Source organism: Oncorhynchus tshawytscha, unplaced genomic scaffold, assembly GCF_018296145.1.
Source record: "Oncorhynchus tshawytscha isolate Ot180627B unplaced genomic scaffold, Otsh_v2.0 Un_contig_237_pilon_pilon, whole genome shotgun sequence".
Lineage (NCBI taxonomy): Eukaryota > Metazoa > Chordata > Actinopteri > Salmoniformes > Salmonidae > Oncorhynchus > Oncorhynchus tshawytscha.
Genome location: NW_024609779.1, coordinates 29,236 through 48,652, shown reverse-complemented (window position 1 = coordinate 48,652; position 19,417 = coordinate 29,236). Strand labels below are relative to the sequence as shown.

Below are 19,417 nucleotides of genomic sequence, written 5' to 3'. Positions count from 1 at the left end.
GACTGGTCACTCGCATCAATGCCTATGTCTCGTCATTTAACGTTCAAACAGTTGCTCGATGTGAAAATACAATAAAGACCAACGAAGCAACTCTGTTTCCTCTGTCTGATTTCTCTTTACAATGAAAGGGGTGCACCGTTCCTGGAGGTACTGCAATACCAGGTCGATGCGTGGAGTGGACGGAGCAAGCCCCTATTCCATCTCCCTATTCCAAAAATCAATTTAATATATGGTCCCCAGATAGGGGACGTATCAGATATTAAACTGATAAGAACAGATACTACACTTGATCTTAGCCAAAAGGCCGAGAAGCGATACCTGCAATGATTTCGGGACGAAGTGGCCGTTCTCCGACACGTCAAATTCGATTATGGTTACACCAAAATGAGCACTGTATGCTTTTTGTTTTCCATAAAAAATATAATGCTTTAAATAAATGGTGGCATGGATGGGGAGTTGATCAACGCCAGGAATAACCACGTTTGACTGTTACAAAGTAACACATTTGTAGGTTCTAAGATCACGTGGTCATCCGCCCTCCAATCAGAAATGAGAGAACACGTTAACCTGATCAACAGCTAAATTGGAATAATAATATATTACGTGTGGGGAGGGGGATGGGGGGCAATTTGGAGATAATAATATTGACATAACATTTGATCTTGTATCAAGTATATCTGGTAGCATTGCTGCCACAAACGAACTGAAGCAATTGTCCACTTGGTGGCGCCAGAGTTCCACCGACCGTCACTTTTTCCTGGTTGTCCTGTGTGGTACAGAAAACTGCATTTCAATGTTGAACGACTTGACTTCAAGACATCGTCAACGAAAATAACGTGAACAATAAAAATAGCCTGTGTTTTTTTGTATCTGTCTGTAGAGCCTTGTATGATAAGTCCATTGTGAGAAGGCCTTCATAAAGTGTCCCTCCTAAATTACTAGAAACTTCAAAGATGTCTATGGCACTGGACTGCAGTAAGAGAGCTAAGGAGCGGATGGTCCTGGCTGCCTAAATGTTTCCTCCACATAATAAACTAAGAAACATGGCACTTTGGAGGCTTACTTTTATAATTAGACTTACTCAGTCACTATAACTAACATCATAAAATGCCATTAGGCCTAATGAAGATTCTATATATGTAAGTTACTTGATTGGTGTCTTGTGAATCCACCTGTATGCGCATTAAGGTTGAATATTTCCCCGGTATTATACGATAATAAATCACTTTTCTCCCGGGTAACCTGGTAGTTTCCACCAAAACTTGGAAGTGTCATTCAAAAGCATTATAACGCATATAAATGTCTGGATTTGATGAGAGCTTTGATTCAGCATGAACATTCTAATCTGATGCTACCTGAGCCTGATGAGACCAATATTAACCACATTTAATGAACCCTACATTAACCCCATTTAATGAGCCCTACATTAACCCCATTTAATGAGCCCTACATTAACCCCATTTAATGAGCCCTACATTAACCCCATTTAATGAGCCCTACATTAACCACATTTAATGAGCCCTAGCACAAATTTATTGTAGGGTTATCCATTAGGTCCACCAGGACCTCACATGACTGTGAAACATTGTTGTGTTGTAACTTTAATTTATGACGTTCACCACACTAATCAGTGATATATTTTTGCAATGGGAAGTAATAGCTGGTTTGTTCATTTAATTTTGTTAATGAAATAGTTGTGCTATTGTATTGTTCTGACTTCATGGGGCCGACTGGAGTGAATGTCATCGTTCACAATGTCATGAAAAAGCTCCTCCTTCACTAGAACGGCCCGACTACAGACTATATAATGTCGGGCGCGTTAAATGATGCTATGTTTTCTGTTATTTTTATGATTTTATAGTTTGACACAACGTATTGGAAGATTTTTGGTCCCTCTGAAAGCCGAGGTCCGATAGTCACGGTTCACCACTGGATCTAAGTGAAGGCTTCCATTAAACCTGTCCAGGTCCAGTCTGTCCAGTTTCTGCTAGTGCACGTACCACATGGCCACATTATTCAGCCTTGTTTGACTCATGGATGATCTAAGCCATGTCTTAAGCCTCCCCGGGGCACTAAAACTCCTCTCAGCCTCGACAGAGGAAGCAGGGACGACCAGCAGACGCCTTACTAAAGCTTCCACCTGACTGAAGAGACCTTTCACCTCTGGCACCATTTCCCCAATAATGCCAGCAACATCTGAGCTCGTTTGATATGTATAATTAGTCCCAAACATGGCCAGCTGCACCTGCAGAAGTCTTGAATTCAATTCAGGATGGATATGGGCTGAGTATTCACTGTGTCCAAGGTGTTGTAGAACTGGGCTCTGTACAAAGACTGGGCATCAGGATGGATGTGGGCTGAGTATTCACTGTGTCCAAGGTGTTGTAGAACTAGGCTCTGTACAAAGACTGGGCATCAGGATGGATGTGGGCTGAGTATTCACTGGATGGAACTGGGCATGGGGATATGGGCTGAGTATTCACTGTGTCCAAGGTGTTGTAGAACTGGGCTCTGTACAAAGACTGGGCATCAGGATGGATGTGGGCTGAGTATTCACTGTGTCCAAGGTGTTGTAGAACTAGGCTCTGTACAAAGACTGGGCATCAGGATGGATGTGGGCTGAGTATTCACTGTGTCCAAGGTGTTGTAGAACTGGGCATCAGGATGGATATGGGCTGAGTATTCACTGTGTCCAAGGTGTTGTAGAACTAGGCTCTGTACAAAGACTGGGCATCAGGATGGATGTGGGCTGAGTATTCACTGTGTCCAAGGTGTTGTAGAACTGGGCATCAGGATGGATATGGGCTGAGTATTCACTGTGTCCAAGGTGTTGTAGAACTAGGCTCTGTACAAAGACTGGGCATCAGGATGGATATGGGCTGAGTATTCACTGGGCTGCAGCCTGACCGGTGTAACGCTTTGAAAGTTTGCGGATGTGAGGCATCTGAATAGGTTGTTGGTCCAACTTTGTTGCCATAGCAGCTGCTTTTGCAAACAAGACATCAAAGTGCTCCCCTGTTCGCTTGTCCTGCATGTGTCACCTTCTGACCTGAGATCTTTTGTTATGTCTTTGTTTTAGTATGGTCAGGGCGTGAGTTGGCTGGGTTGTCTATGTTCCTTTTTCTATGTTTTGGGATTTCTGTGTTTATTATACATTTACACATTATTGAACAATTCAATTTTATTTATTTTCTGAACTAGTAAATTCTGAAAAAAATTATAGTTTTAAGCAGTGTATTGGTAGTAAACATGCTACCTAATTCATCAACAATTATAGATACAAGCTAATAACAAGGTATATATGTCATCTTATTGAACAAGCAGCTTAACTCAAATAATGTGTGTGCTAGGCATCTCTCTCCAGGTTGTTGTGCTGCTTCGCAGGCTAGCTGCTCCATGGTTTCCTCCAGATATTGCCTCTGTTCTCGCTCACACTGCCACCATCAGCTGTGTCTCTCCACCAGTTGCAGAAAGTCCACTCCTTGCGTACGTACTGTAAATATGATGAATCATAGATTGGCAAGGAAATCCTTTTCATCGTCACTGTCCAACTGCATTGTGACGGAGCTGGAACCAGCAGGAGGATGGAGAGGCCTTGAAGCTGTACGCTGCTGTGGTGCCAAACTGCTGCAGAACTTCACTTGGTAGTTCATGCTGGTAACAGGTATCACCAGCCAGCTTCAGTCCATACAGCACCAGGAGTAGAAACTACCCAAATACAGGTGAGCCAAGCTTGTAGCATCATACCCAAGAAGACTCAAGGTTGTAATCGCTGCCAAAGGTACTTCAACAAAGTACTGATTAGAGGGTCTGAATACTTATATCAAACTTTGTCACATGCACCGAATACAAGTGTAGACCTTACTGTGAAATGCTGACTGACAAGCCCTTAACCAACAGTGCAGTTCAATGACTGTAATAAAATATTTACCAAATAAACTGAAGTATAAACTGTAATAAAAATAACACTAACGAGTCTATATACAGGGGGCACCGGTACTGAGTCAGTGTGCGGGGGTACAGGTTAGTTGGGGTAATTTGCACATGTAGGAAGGGGTGAAGTGACTAAATGCGATATGTTAGTTTTGTATTTTGAATAAATGTACACACATTTCTAAACTTGTTTAGCTTTGTCATTTGGGGGGGTATCGTGCGTAAATTGATGGGGAAAAAACTATTGAATCATGTTAGAATAAGGCTGTAACGTAACAAAAAGTGGACAAAGTCAAGGGGTCTGAATCCACCATAGCTGGAATGAAAGGAAATACCGCCGACTGAGAAAATGGATTTAATCACTTGTGGACAAAGACTTGTGGGAAACAGCAGGGAAAAAAACATATTTTAAAAAAGGCACATCGTTAAACCAGTGGAGGAAGGAAGTGTTTTAACATGGACATTGATATTGTAGACAGTCTATTGGGTCTTTAGTTGATTAGTAATAAGAGGTTACAGTAAACTAAAGGTTCATCTTAAACTCAAATCCACAGGAGGATTTATACACCATCATCAAGTCTCATAACAGATCAGCTGCTGGTCATTCTGAAATAACCTCCGTCTCCAGTTCTCTAGTCTTTAAACGGTCAGGCTGATACGAGTCAGTCTGGTCCTGGTAGATACAACGACAACTAAAAGTCCTAATATAATACAGTTTCTCCCCAACCAGATTAATCTCCCTCTTCCTCCTTGACCTTTTTCTTCTTTTTCTTCTTCTTTGACGACTGAAAGTCACAAGAATAACAGATTAGTATGTTCGTTCAGGCAGGAATATATTTATTCTGGAGGCATGTCCCCATCAGCTACGTACTTCCTCTGTGGGAGAGACGGTCGCCTCCTCTTCCTTTACGTCCATCGCCTCCTCCTCGGCTTTCTTGGACTTCTTTTTCTTCTTCTTGGGAGTTTCTTCTGCTGCCGTTGAAGCCTCTGGTTCTGAATGAAAACAGAAAGCACCGTGAGACAAAACCACTCAAGATGGCTGAGAACCGGTCTCATGTTATGGGTTGTGTTGTATAACAGGATGGATGGTATATTATGGATTGTGTTATATAACAGGATGGATGGTGCATTATGGGTTGTGTTATATAACAGGATGGATGGTGTATTATACAACAGGATGGATGGTGCATTATGGATTGTGTAATATAACAGGATGGATGGTGCATTATGGGTTGTGTTATAGGGTTGTGTTATATAACAGGATGGATGGTGTATTATGGATTGTGTTATATAACAGGATGGATGGTGCATTATGGGTTGTGTTATATAACAGGATGGATGGTGTATTATATAACAGGATGGATGGTGCATTATGGGTTGTGTTATAGAACAGGATGGATGGTGCATTATGGGTTGTGTTATATAACAGGATGGATGGTGTATTATATAACAGGATGGATGGTGCATTATGGGTTGTGTTATAAAATAGGATGGATGGTGTATTATATAACAGGATGGATGGTGTATTATGGGTTGTGTTATATAAGAGGATGGATGGTGTATTATGGGTTGTATTATATAACAGGATGGGTGGTGTATTATATAACAGGATGGATGGTGTATTATGGGTTGTGTTATATAACAGGATGGGTGGTGTATTATATAACAGGATGGATGGTATATTATGGGTTGTGTTGTATAACAGGATGGATGGTATATTATGGGTGGTGTTATAGAACAGGATGGATGGTATATTATGGGTTGTGTAATATAACAGGATGGATGGTATATTATGGGTTGTGTTGTATAACAGGATGGATGGTGTATTATGGGTTGTGTTAGTTATAGAACAGGATGGATGGTGTATTATGGGTTGTGTTGTATAACAGGATGGATGGTATATTATGGGTTGTATTATATAACAGGATGGGTGGTGTATTATATAACAGGATGGATGGTGTATTATGGGTGGTGTTATATAACAGGATGGATGGTATATTATGGGTTGTGTTATAGAACAGGATGGATGGTGCATTATGGGTTGTGTTATAGAACAGGATGGATGGTGTATTATATAACAGGATGGATGGTGTATTATAGGATGGATGGTGTATTATATAAGAGGATGGATGGTGCATTATGGGTTGTGTTATAACAGGATGGATGGTGTATTATGGGTTGTGTTATAGAACAGGATGGATGGTGTATTATATAACAGGATGGATGGTGTATTATGGGTTGTGTTATATAAGAGGATGGATGGTGTATTATGGGTTGTATTATATAACAGGATGGGTGGTGTATTATATAACAGGATGGATGGTGTATTATGGGTGGTGTTATATAACAGGATGGATGGTATATTATGGGTTGTGTTATAGAACAGGATGGATGGTGCATTATGGGTTGTGTTATAGAACAGGATGGATGGTGTATTATATAACAGGATGGATGGTGTATTATAGGTTGTGTTATATAAGAGGATGGATGGTGTATTATGGGTTGTGTTATAGAACAGGATGGATGGTATATTATAGGTTGTGTTATATAACAGGATGGATGGTGCATTATGGGTTGTGTTATATAACAGGATAGATGGTATATTATATAACAGGATGGATGGTATATTATATAACAGGATGGATGGTGTATTATATAACAGGATGGATGGTGTATTATATAACAGGATGGATGGTGTATTATATAACAGGATGGATGGTGTATTATATAACAGGATGGGTGGTGTATTATATAACAGGATGGGTGGTGTATTATATAACAGGATGGGTGGTGTATTATATAACAGGATGGATGGTATATTATGGGTTGTGTTATAGAACAGGATGGATGGTATATTATGGGTGGTGTTATAGAACAGGATGGATGGTATATTATGGGTTGTGTAATATAACAGGATGGAGCTTCTCAAAGTAATGCTTTGTCACCTCAAAACAGCAAGCAAACATACCGTTTTACCATCCATTGAGAATTACAAAAGTTCCTCAATGTATTTGAAAAATATTCCCAGCTCTCTCCTTTTTGACCACTCATGTCATGCTCGGATCCAATGAAACGTCATAAAATAGGGCTACCTGATTACTTCCTATCTCTTGATCAAATAGCCTACAGCCGTCTGTCCCGAGCTCACTGGCGGGGGAAACAGGGCCCAGAATATTTGATAAAATATTTCAAGCATGCGCCCCCCATCCAGAACCAAGTTGCGAGCATAGGGCCCCCCCTCCTTTCTCTTGACCAAGTTGCGAGCATAGGGCCTCCCCCCCAGACCAAGTTGATACAATACTTCAACTATCGGTTGTCATGACCCTCTTTGGGTACAGCGAGCACCATACCCCGCTGTCTCCTAAAACCAGGCTGCTGTGGTCAGAGAGGTCGTAAATTCCAGCAGATTATCTCCTCATGGCCACAGTATATAGAGAGTGAGTTTTCATAGAGAGAACAAAGGAATTTCTTCCACCTCACAGAACTGGAGAACCGAACAACATTTATGTTCTGGAGAATGTATAAAAGATCAGTGAAGAATCCAGCTACGAACTGGTCCGTTGGGTACAATTTTGTGAAACTCATGGGCGACAATACGGCCAAATTACCATAAATGTTTATACAATAGCTTCAGATATGAGGCTAATTGTTGTATAAGATGAATGAGGATGATACTCTTTGTGAAATTGTGTAATGTGATTGGACTGTTTAATGAAGGAAACTCCAATTCCCTTTGGAGTTTAACTAAATCAGAGGACCGTCCATGAGCACAGTTATGGTCTGGTGTCCTGGGACAGGCCCTTTTCTGCTCTTCCGAATAAAACCCGGGTTTTCTATCACCAGACCAGCTCACCTCAATTACAAGATGGCTAAAGGTTGCAGACCAGCTTACCACAAGAGGGCCCAGGTTTGAGTAGAGACCATAAACCTAAGGTTTGAGTAGATGGCTGAATCTTTTAACCATACCACGTGGTTAAACTTTTAAGACTATCGATACCGACAGAATAGAACAAGTCTTTGATATTAATTACTAGTCTGCAGCTAGGAATTCGGTATCATTGAACGCGAAAACCAACAGCCAAAATATCTATCCTATAACGACATGAATGAATGTCACTGAACAAGCCATTCTAACCACGACAGAGAGAGCGGACAAACTCTCCAACAGAAACAAAGGTTTCAACAGAGATACCGACGACACACTGAGCGTAAATATATATATTGATTGCAATAGTTCCTGAATGAGCGTTCATATGCGAAGGATTAGCATTTCAATTGTTATAATTATCACCATCTAAAAAGCCGCCATTAGGGCACATCCTCATTTCTTTGTAAATATACTGCTCAAAAAAATAAAGGGAACACTAAAATAACACATCCTAGATCTGAATGAAATATTCTTATTAAATACTTTTTTCTTTACATAGTTGAATGTGCTGACAAATCACACAAATTATCAATGGAAATCAAATGTATCAAACCATGGAGGTCTGGATTTGGAGTCACACTCAAAATTAAAGTGGAAAACCACTTAGCCCACTAGGGCACATACCCTGTATCATATCTTTGGAAATATATCTATTTTGTTTGTGTGACGCATTTCTGTGAATTACTTAGTAAATAAATTATTTTAAGACAATTGATGTATGGATGACTCAGTGAAGACTGGGTTCGTGCAGATAACCAACAATTTACGACGTTTGGAATGAGACTAATGTGAGGTAAATAATTCATTAATCAGAAGACTGTGAGATCAGATATTATATTTCTGAAAGTTATATTAGGAAAATTATAACGTTGTAATCTGAATATTTTACTTCCTAGACTTCCTAGTTAATTACAGTTACATGATAAATCACATAATAATAATTAGAGAGTTATTTGATAAATAAGTCATCAGTTTTAATTATGCCAAAAACACGACACGACCAAGACTTGTTGTCGGGGACAGCCAGAGAGACGACACAGTTACAGTCGGCCACGTTACCAGAGAGACGCGACACAGTTACCAGAGAGACGCGACACAGTCGGCCACACAGTTACCAGAGAGACCAGTTACCAGAGACGCGACAGTCGGCCACGTTACCAGAGAGACGCGACAGTCGGCCACGTTACCAGAGAGACGCGACAGTCGGCCACGTTACCAGAGAGACGCGACAGTCAGTTACCAGAGAGACCAGAAGGTCAGTTACCAGAGAGACGCGACAGTCAGGCCAGTTACCAGAGAGACGCGACAGTCGGCCAGTTACCAGAGAGACGCGACAGTCGGCCAGTTACCAGAGAGACGCGACAGTCGGCCAGTTACCAGAGAGACGCGACAGAAGGTTTACCAGTTACCCAAAGGTCACAGTAGTCTCAGTTACAGGTGTAACTCACCTCTTAGTCTCCAGTGTAACTCACCTCTTGTGTTGGTATTTGTCAGACTTCGCCATGGCTTTGCCTGTTCCACTGATTCTTCTGATCTGAAGGGATAAACCAGGGTCAGCACAATATTAGGGGACCGGTAGAGTAGGAGATGAGTAGGGGACAAGCAGAGTAGGGGACTAGCAGGATAGCACTGGTTTAACTTCACTAGGGTAGGGGGCAACATTCAGGAATTTTGGATGAAAAGCGTGCCCAAACTAAACTGCCTGCTACTCAGTCCCAGAAGCTAGGATATGCATAGATTTGGATAGAAAACCCTCAAAAGTATCCAAAGTGGTTCAAATAATGTCTGAGCAAAGCAGAACTGATTTGGCAGGCGAAAACCTGAGAAAAATCCATCCAGGAAGTACATTTTTGTTTGTTTGTTCTAGTTCTCTATACAATGCCAGTACAGTATCCGTTGACTTGTGACTCAGTTGCTATGCAGTTCCTATGCCTTCCACGAGATGTCAGCAGTATTTAGAAATGGTTTCAGGTTTGTTATTCTGAAAAATGCGGGAGTAAGAGCAGTCTGAATGACAGGACCCTACAGTGTCAGAGCTTTTTCATGCTCAATCCCGAGAGCGTGCCTTTCTTGTTTACCTTTTATATTGACAACGTTATTGTCCGGTTGAAATATTATCGATTATTTAGGCTAAAAACAACCTGAGGATTGAATATAAAACATTGTTTGACATGTTTCTATGAACTTGACGGATACAATTTGGATATTTTGTCTGCCTGTTGTAACTGTTTGAGCTGTGGATTACTGAAGAAAACAACGAGGGTTTTGGATATAGAGACTATCGAACAAAAGGAACATTTATTGAATAAATGAAAGTCTTAGTGAAACCATATGAAGATCAAAGGTAAGGGATTCATTTTCTCTCCATTTCTGACTTGTGTAACTCTGCTTGGCTGGTTACCGTTTCGTAATGGTCTGTCTGCTGGGCGATGTTGTCAAATAATCACATTGGTATGCTTTCGCCGTAAAGACTTTTTGAAATCTGACAGTGGTTGGATTCACACTAAGTTCATATTTAAAACTATGTATAACACTTGTATGTTTTCAGATTTTTTAAAATAATGAGTATTTCTGTTTTTGAATTTGGCGCTCTGCAATTTCCCTGGATGTTGGCCAGGTGGGACGCTAGCATCCAACGTACACCAGTGAGGTTATTAATGCGAGCTCAGATGAGGTAGTGACTGAAAAGCATCAGGTAGTTTCAGGACTGTTGACATTAGTCATCATCATCACTGCTTGGCATCTCATGTGGGCTGGTTGTTTTGGGCCTCTAGCAGTAAGGGGCAGAGAGAGAGCTACTTACTCCCTTCTCCTCTAGGTGGCGTAGTCTGGCCTCCAGCTTGGCACGGTTCTCAACTCCCATCTCAGCGTTTGTGTCCTCTCCCAGGGCATCGTAGCGGATCGCCAGAGATGCTTTGGCTGCCAGCATCCTGGAGATCTGAGAGGAGAGAAAGAAGCTTGACTAGAACATGACAGCAGTACTGTAGTGTGGAGAGACATTCTGATTAGAACTAGATCACACCTGGAACACGACAACAGTACTGTAGTGTGGAGAGACATTCTGATTAGAACTAGATCACACCTGGAACACGACAACAGTACTGTAGAGTGTGGAGAGACATTCTGATTAGAACTAGATCACACCTGGAACACGACAGCAGTACTGTAGTGTGGAAAGACATTCTGATTAGAACTAGATCACACCTGGAACATGACAGCAGTACTGTAGTGTGGAGAGACATTCTACTTCTAGTGATGGCTGGAACAAAAGCCTCACCTTGCCCTTGTTCTTGGCCGAGGTCTGTCCCACCAGAGAGGCGTGGTAGATGAGACCATATTTGGGCGTGTCTCTGCGCGTCTTCAGGGCTCTGAACAGGGCCTTCTCTGCTCCCAGGATCTGGACTGTGGAGGCCGGGTGCTTGGCCAGGTTCAACAGGGACCCTGTCAGAGAGAACCAGAGCATTTAGGAGCAGTTGGGGCGTTTCCAGCTGCCTACTACAGGTGTCCAGGTAAAAGGTTTTAATTCAAGCTCAGATGAGGTAGTGACTGAAAAGCATCAGGTATCAGGATTGTGACATATAGTCATCATAATCACTGCTTGTTTTGTGTTGTGAATGATTCCTGCTGTGTGATTGGCCGTTAGATCATGACTCACCAGCGTGTGAGATGAGCCGTGCCCCTACCAGTTCCCCCACCATGACAGTCAGGTTGGGAGCGATAGCCATCATCCTGTTCTTCAGATAGTCGTACAGTTGGGTGCGGTACTCTGTAATCTCTATCACCTGGTCACACAGGTGCATGATGTTGCCGATGTCCTCCTCTGACACCTCCGTTCCCATGGAGATCTCTGCAGCCAGTTTGACCTCTGCCTCCACCTCCTCGGGGAGATGCTCAGACAGGTCGGTGGTTGCCACGTTGGTACGAGCGCCTATCTTCCGGACACTCTTGCAGTAGGCCAGGTTGTCAGTGATGATCTTCCCCACCTCAGGGAAGTGCCAGCCGTACCACTCCCTACAGCGCATGATGTAGTTGTTGAGCTCCTTGTCCAGGTCATCCAGCAGAGCTGCACAGATCAAAACACTAGTTACACGGGTCGCCCCCGTCTACAGACCACAATGCCGGTCGCCCCCGTCTACAGACCATAATGCCGGTCGCCCCCGTCTACAGACCACAATGCCGGTCGCCCCCGTCTACAGACCACAATGCCGGTCGCCCCCGTCTACAGACCACAATGCCGGTAGTCGCCCCCGTCTACAGACCACAATGCCGGTCGCCCCCCGTCTACAGACCACAATGCCGGTCGTCCCCCGTCTACAGACCACAATGCCGGTCGCCCCCGTCTACAGACCACAATGCCGGTCGCCCCCGTCTACAGACCACAATGCCGGTCGCCCCCGTCTACAGACCACAATGCCGGTCGCCCCCGTCTACAGACCACAATGCCGGTCGCCCCCGTCTACAGACCACAATGCCGGTCGCCCCCGTCTACAGACCACAATGCCGGTCGCCCCCGTCTACAGACCACAATGCCGTCACCCCCGTCTACAGACCACAATGCTAGTCACCCCCGTCTACAGACCATAATGCCGGTCACCCCGTCTACAGACCATAATGCCGGTCGCCCCCGTCTACAGACCATAATACTAGTCACACCTGTCTACAGACCATAATACTAGTCACACCCGTCTACAGACCATAATACTAGTCACCCCCGTCTACAGACCATAATACTAGTCACACCTGTCTACAGACCATAATACTAGTCACACCTGTCTACAGACCATAATACTAGTCACACCCGTCTACAGACCATAATACTAGTCACACCCGTCTACAGACCATAATACTAGTCACACCCGTCTACAGACCATAATACTAGTCACACCCAGTCTACAGACCATAATACTAGTCACCCCGTCTACAGACCATAATACTAGTCACACCCGTCTACAGACCATAATACTAGTCACACCCGTCTACAGACCATAATACTAGTCACACCCGTCTACAGACCATAATACTAGTCACACCCGTCTACAGACCATAATACTAGTCACACCCGTCTACAGACCATAATACTAGTCACACCCGTCTACAGACCATAATACTAGTCACACCCGTCTACAGACCATAATACTAGTCACACCTGTCTACAGACCATAATACTAGTCACACCTGTCTACAGACCATAATACTAGTCACACCTGTCTACAGACCATAATACCAGTCACACCCGTCTACAGACCATAATACCGGTCACACCCGTCTACAGACCATAATACCGGTCACACCCGTCTACAGACCATAATACCGGTCACACCTGTCTACAGACCATAATGCCGGTCGCCCCTGTCTACAGACCATAATACTAGTCACACCTGTCTACAGACCATAATACTAGTCACACCTGTCTACAGACCATAATACTAGTCACACCTGTCTACAGACCATAATACTAGTCACACCTGTCTACAGACCATAATACTAGTCACACCTGTCTACAGACCATAATACTAGTCACACCTGTCTACAGACCATAATACTAGTCACACCTGTCTACAGACCATAATACTAGTCACACCTGTCTACAGACCATAATACTAGTCACACCTGTCTACAGACCATAATACTAGTCACACCTGTCTACAGACCATAATACTAGTCACACCTGTCTACAGACCATAATACTAGTCACACCTGTCTACAGACCATAATACTAGTCACACCTGTCTACAGACCATAATACTAGTCACACCTGTCTACAGACCATAATACTAGTCACACCTGTCTACAGACCATAATACTAGTCACACCTGTCTACAGACCATAATACTAGTCACACCTGTCTACAGACCATAATACTAGTCACACCTGTCTACAGACCATAATACTAGTCACACCTGTCTACAGACCATAATACTAGTCACACCTGTCTACAGACCATAATACTAGTCACACCTGTCTACAGACCATAATACTAGTCACACCTGTCTACAGACCATAATACTAGTCACACCTGTCTACAGACCATAATACTAGTCACACCTGTCTACAGACCATAATACTAGTCACACCTGTCTACAGACCATAATACTAGTCACACCTGTTTTAATACTAGTCACCCTTTGTCAGACCAAATACTAGTCACACCTGTCTTAATACTAGTCACCCTTCTACAGACCATAATACTAGTCACACCTGTCTACAGACCATAATACTAGTCACACCTGTCTACAGACCATAATACTAGTCACACCCCTGTCTACAGACCATAATACTAGTCACACCTGTCTACAGACCATAATACTAGTCACACCTGTCTACAGACCATAATACAGTCACACCTGACTACAGACCATAATACTAGTCACACCTGTCTACAGACCATAATACTAGTCACACCTGTCTACAGACCATAATACTAGTCACACCTGTCTACAGACCATAATACTAGTCACACCTGTCTACAGACCATAATACTAGTCACACCTGTCTACAGACCATAATACTAGTCACACCTGTCTACAGACCATAATACTAGTCACACCTGTCTACAGACCATAATACTAGTCACACCTGTCTACAGACCATAATACTAGTCACACCTGTCTACAGACCATAATACTAGTCACACCTGTCTACAGATAATCAAGTGTTTTATGCTTTCCTTTGTCTGTATAAAAGTATCCTTGTTTTATGTTGTCCCTTTACATGGACAGAGTAAGACAGGGATGAGCAACAGGCTTCCACTGGCCCACCTCCTGTAGGCTCGCCACATCCCTGTACTGGGGAGAGAAGTCAGTCAGAGCCTCAACTTCACGGCTGAGAATTAGAATAACAGAATGGACAAGGTGACATTTTCACACGTGGTTGTTCATCACCAGTCACGATTGGCCTGTCAGCATTTTACTGTGTTATTGATAAGTTAATACTAACTAATGTGCCTTGATCAGTCTATAGCAGAATTGTAGGAAATGAACGCTAAAAGTTAAATTCTCTTCACTGTCACGTGAGGGGGCCGCTAAAATGTTTTGCTTGCAAAGTGGGGGGTAATTAAGTGAGATGTGTTGCGGCCCCTCGTGAGGTTTTTGTGGCCCCCACCCCCATCAAAGATGCCCATCCCTGGTCTAAGAGGAGGTACTTACAGATAGCTTGAACGATCATGGTATCCACTTTGTCAGGGCTGAACTTCAGCTGTGGGACAAACTGAGGAAACAGAAACAGGTCAGGATCTGCCATAGCAGCCTTTCAGGTCTTCTATGAATACAACAGAGGGAGGTGCTGCCTCAGGGGTAGTGACGCCCCCAATGCTGAGGAAATCCACACGAGGTTTCAGACAGCATGATATAATCATCGGCAACACACACACTACATATTGATGTGAGTAAATTATAAAGTGTTTGTTATGTATTTTGTTATAAGACTAGTTGGTGTCATTTAATGGGATCCTAATAAATCCAAAACACCAAGCGTTGTCTGTGTTCCACCCTACCTATGAGGACAGGCCAGTGATCCCAGAGACATGGCAGCTGATCTCCCTCCTTGATGGGGAAGCCCAGTGATCATGGACTCCATCCGTGTCCTGATGGTCTACCACGTTGCTGTGAGCTTGTGTGGTCTACCACGAGCCGTTGTTGCTCCTAGACGTTTCCACTTCACAATAACAGCGCTTAGTTATCCGGGACAACTCTAGTAAGGCAGAAATGTGGCAAAATGACTTGTTGGAATGGTGGCATTCTATGACTGTGCCACATTGGAAGTTACTGAGCTCTTCAGTACGGCCATTCTATTGCCAATATAAAATATATATATATTTCACTTTATTAAACCAGGTAGGCCAGTTGAGAACAAGTTCTCATTTGCAACTGTGACCTGGCCAAGATAAAGAATAGCAATTTGACACAACAACAGAGTTACACATGGAATAAACAAAACAGTCAATAGAAAAAGTATATACACAGTGAGTGCAATGAGGTAAGATAAGGGAGGTACGGCAATAAATGGGCCATGGTGGCAAAGCAATTACAATATAGCGATTAAACACTGGAATGGTGGATGTACAGAAGATGAATGTGCAATTAGAGATACTGGGGTGCAAAGGAGCAAGATAAATAAACACAGTATGGGGATGAGGTAGGTAGCTGTTTACAGATGGGCTATGTTCAGGTGCAGTGATCTGTGAGCTGCTCTGACGGCAATGTTTGTCTATGGAGATTGCATGGTTGTGTGCTCGATTTTATAAACCTGTCAGCAACGGATGTGGCTAAAATAGCCGAATCCACTAATTTGACAGGGTGTCCACATACACTACATATACAAACGACTGTTATAGTTCCAACATTTAGACACGGGACATTAGTATTATGTATTTATTCATAGACTAAACACTGTTAGGGGGTGAGTTCAACAACCGGCTGCTGTCAGTGTCGGTTATGATGGTTAAGGTTAGCTGTGGTCTCAGTGGTAGTGAGGAATACTGCTGAACACCTAAAGGCTTCTGCATGCTTCCCATCCCAAACAGTTGGGAATAGTTAGTGCATATCTTAAGAAACGTGTTTGTTTGGTCTTCGGTCAGGTGTTTTCCCCGGATGTTTGGGGCGGCAGGGTAGCCTAAATCTGTCCTTCTGCCCCTGAACAGGCAGTTAACCCACTGTTCCTAGGCCGTCATTGAAAATAAGAATGGTCTTAACTGACTTGCCTAGTTAAATAAAGGTAAAATAAAAAATAAAAACTTCAATGATACTCGTTTTCCATGCACATTTTCAAACTGCATAGATATTGAAAAATACAAATAAGGGGAAAAATGATATTTCTTGAGCCATCTTCAATTATTTCTGATTAGTTTAAGGAAGTGTATACTGGCTATGGCTTCTCAAGTTAGACAAACACTACTATTGCCGCTTTTCTCATTTTTCAAGCAACGGTCTTTTAATTAAGGGAGTATGCTGTTGGTTCACCTAGCTGAAGCATGCAGAAGCCTTGACTGACAGCCCTTGTGCACTAACTGGTAAACTATAGTGAGCAACAACAGGAGAGGTGAAAGTATTCTGTCTACCTGCCAAGGCCTCTGTTGTGTCCTGGAATTTCTCAAAGTGCTTCAACTTCACTCTGGAAGGAGAAATGGTGGCGATATGTTATGTCAACTCCAGAAACATGTTCCTTATGCTGATAATGTGTAATACTACTGTTCATTGACAACGTATTCCCCTCGAGAATCTAAACACTCCTCTCTCCAGACATGGGGCCATAACTCACACTTTGTTGGCCTTCTCCGGAGTTTCGAACTCCTTCCATAAACTGTCCACCTCTTGGAGCTTTGACTCATCGAGGACCTGAAACAAAAAAAGGTTTAAAGTTCTATCAAGTACACGGGCATACCATACATTAATTGCATTAACTCAACTCAGTTTACGTGTGTTGTCATTAAAACCCGTCAGTAATGTGTGACAAGAAAGCCAGCACGCGGTCCCTCCAAAGTACCACGCACCAGTTATGCTAACTTGGAAGAGAAGCCTATTTGAAATGTTGGGTAAACATTGGCAACAAATAAATTATTTAACTTCGAAAATAGAACGGGTTCAAATAGTTGCATAATTACAAAAGCCAAGCCTAAGGTAGCAAAGTATCTGTATATCCAGCAGATCTAGGTAACTTGCCACATGCAACGTGATTGCTTAACTGCAGCGTGTTGAATGAGAAGGCCTCGTTGCGGTAAAGGTTTGCATGCGAGAACTACCACGACGACCTAAATAGAGAATCCATGTGTACTATAAACAATGTTAAACAGGTCTTGACATTGAAATACTTTGTATTTTAATACAATATCTAGCTACTCCAGGAAAACAACGTATGTAGCTAGCCACACCGCGAACCCGGTTCAATAATAGAAAATTGTCATGCACCCATCTAAAATTATTAGAATATAACTTTAGCTAAATACTCACTTTAAATATTGCATAACCAGCAGCGGTTTCAAATAAAACAAGCATCTCTGACGCTTTTTCACCAAGTTTAAACCCGAAACAAACTTATCTCCTAGAAAGCCTTCGCTAGTCGCAGTTCCAACAGGAATGTGTTCCACGCGGTGATCTGTGTGCCTCACCCGGAAGCACGTCCTCTCTCTAACATCGCGAGAAGTGGCACAGTGAACTATTTGGAGACAAACAAATCCGACGAGAACAGTTTGGTCGCGAACCGCGTACACGTATTTTGCAGTTGTTATCGCGCTTATGTTCCTAGCGCCAACAGTGCATGTTCCTTCCACACAGTAAAACCCCAAAATAAACCTGGAATTAATCCAAAATAAAAAACTTATATATAAAAGTTTACTGTCACACACCAGTTAGTTGTTTTACAGGGTCAGCTATGGTAGTACGGAGCCCCTTGAGCAAATTAAGGTTAAATGCCTTGCTCAAGGGCACATACTTTTTTTTACCTTGGAGGCTTGGGTATTCAAAACCGGGAACTTTCTGTTACTGGCCCAACATTAACCACTAGGCTACCTAGACAGAAATGTAAATATAGACATTATGGACAGTATATAAATAGAAAAGGTGTGTACAGCAGTAGTTATATAAAGTACCACAGTATGAGTCATAATACCCATAAAACCTAGCGGTCAAACATGGAAATGGTTCCAATCGTTTTTTCCACCATTCATTTTTCCCATAGGGGATTTTCGAAACACTTAAAATCAGGGCTGTGTTTCGTGTACGCTTACCCTAGTGTGACGTTTTGATTACCATCTAAATCTCTCTCGGAAAAGATTACTTTTATCAATATATTCGCCTGTTGTTGTCCGGTCCTCTCGCAGTCTCTATGGGGGTACCACAGTGTTCAATTCTCGGGCCGACTCTTTTCTCTGTATATATCAATGATGTTGCTCTTGCTGCGTGCGGGCGATTCCCTGATCCACCTCTACGCAGACGACACCATTCTGTATACTTCCGGCCCTTCCTTGGACACTGCTATCTAACCTCCAAACGAGCTTCAATGCCATACAACACTCCTTCCGTGGCCTCCAACTGCTCTTAAACGCTAGTAAAACCAAATGCATGCTTTTCAACCGTTCGCTGCCTGCACCCGCAAGCCCGACTAGCATCACCACCCTGGATGGTTCCGACCTAGAATATGTGGACATCTATAAGTACCTAGGTGTCTGGCTAGACTGTAAACTCTCCTTCCAGACTCATATCAAACATCTCCAATCCAAAATCAAATCTAGAGTCGGCTTTCTATTCCACAACAAAGCCTCCTTCACTCACGCCGCCAATCTTACCCTAGTAAAACTGACTATCTTACCGATCCTCGACTTCGGCGATGTCATCTACAAAATTGCTTCCAATACTCTACTCAGCAAACTGGATGCAGTTTATCACAGTGCCATCCGTTTTGTTACTAAAGCACCTTATACCACCCACCACTGCGACCTGTATGCTCTAGTCGGCTGGCCCTCGCTACATGTTCGTCGCCAGACCCACTGGCTCCAGGTCATCTACAAGTCCATGCTAGGTAAAGCTCTGCCTTCTCAGTTCACTGGTCACGATGGCAACACCC

The 19,417-nt window shown here is 43.0% G+C and overlaps 1 protein-coding gene and 3 non-coding genes across 4 annotated transcripts; all 4 read right to left on the bottom strand.

The window, feature by feature from the left end:
- Positions 1-125: 125 nt before the first annotated feature.
- On the bottom strand, positions 126-316 carry LOC112259513. The gene has a single exon (XR_002954864.2). It is a non-coding gene; the product is annotated as a U2 spliceosomal RNA (small nuclear RNA).
- Positions 317-4,272: 3,956 nt separating this feature from the next.
- On the bottom strand, positions 4,273-18,001 carry LOC121845845 (nucleolar protein 58-like). Its single transcript, XM_042317963.1, has 11 exons — positions 17,806-18,001; positions 17,117-17,193; positions 16,917-16,969; positions 15,495-15,550; positions 15,007-15,067; positions 11,517-11,924; positions 11,139-11,302; positions 10,665-10,799; positions 9,334-9,395; positions 4,805-4,926; positions 4,273-4,718 (listed from the first exon to the last, which is right to left on the bottom strand). The coding sequence occupies exons 1-11, from the start codon at positions 17,848-17,850 to the stop codon at positions 4,573-4,575; spliced, it is 1,329 nt and encodes a 442-aa protein (XP_042173897.1). The 5' UTR covers positions 17,851-18,001; the 3' UTR covers positions 4,273-4,572.
- On the bottom strand, positions 10,520-10,603 carry LOC121845847. Its single transcript, XR_006082813.1, has one exon. It is a non-coding gene; the product is annotated as a small nucleolar RNA SNORD11B (small nucleolar RNA).
- Positions 11,385-11,464, bottom strand: LOC121845848. Its single transcript, XR_006082814.1, has one exon. It is a non-coding gene; the product is annotated as a small nucleolar RNA SNORD11B (small nucleolar RNA).
- Positions 18,002-19,417: the final 1,416 nt, after the last annotated feature.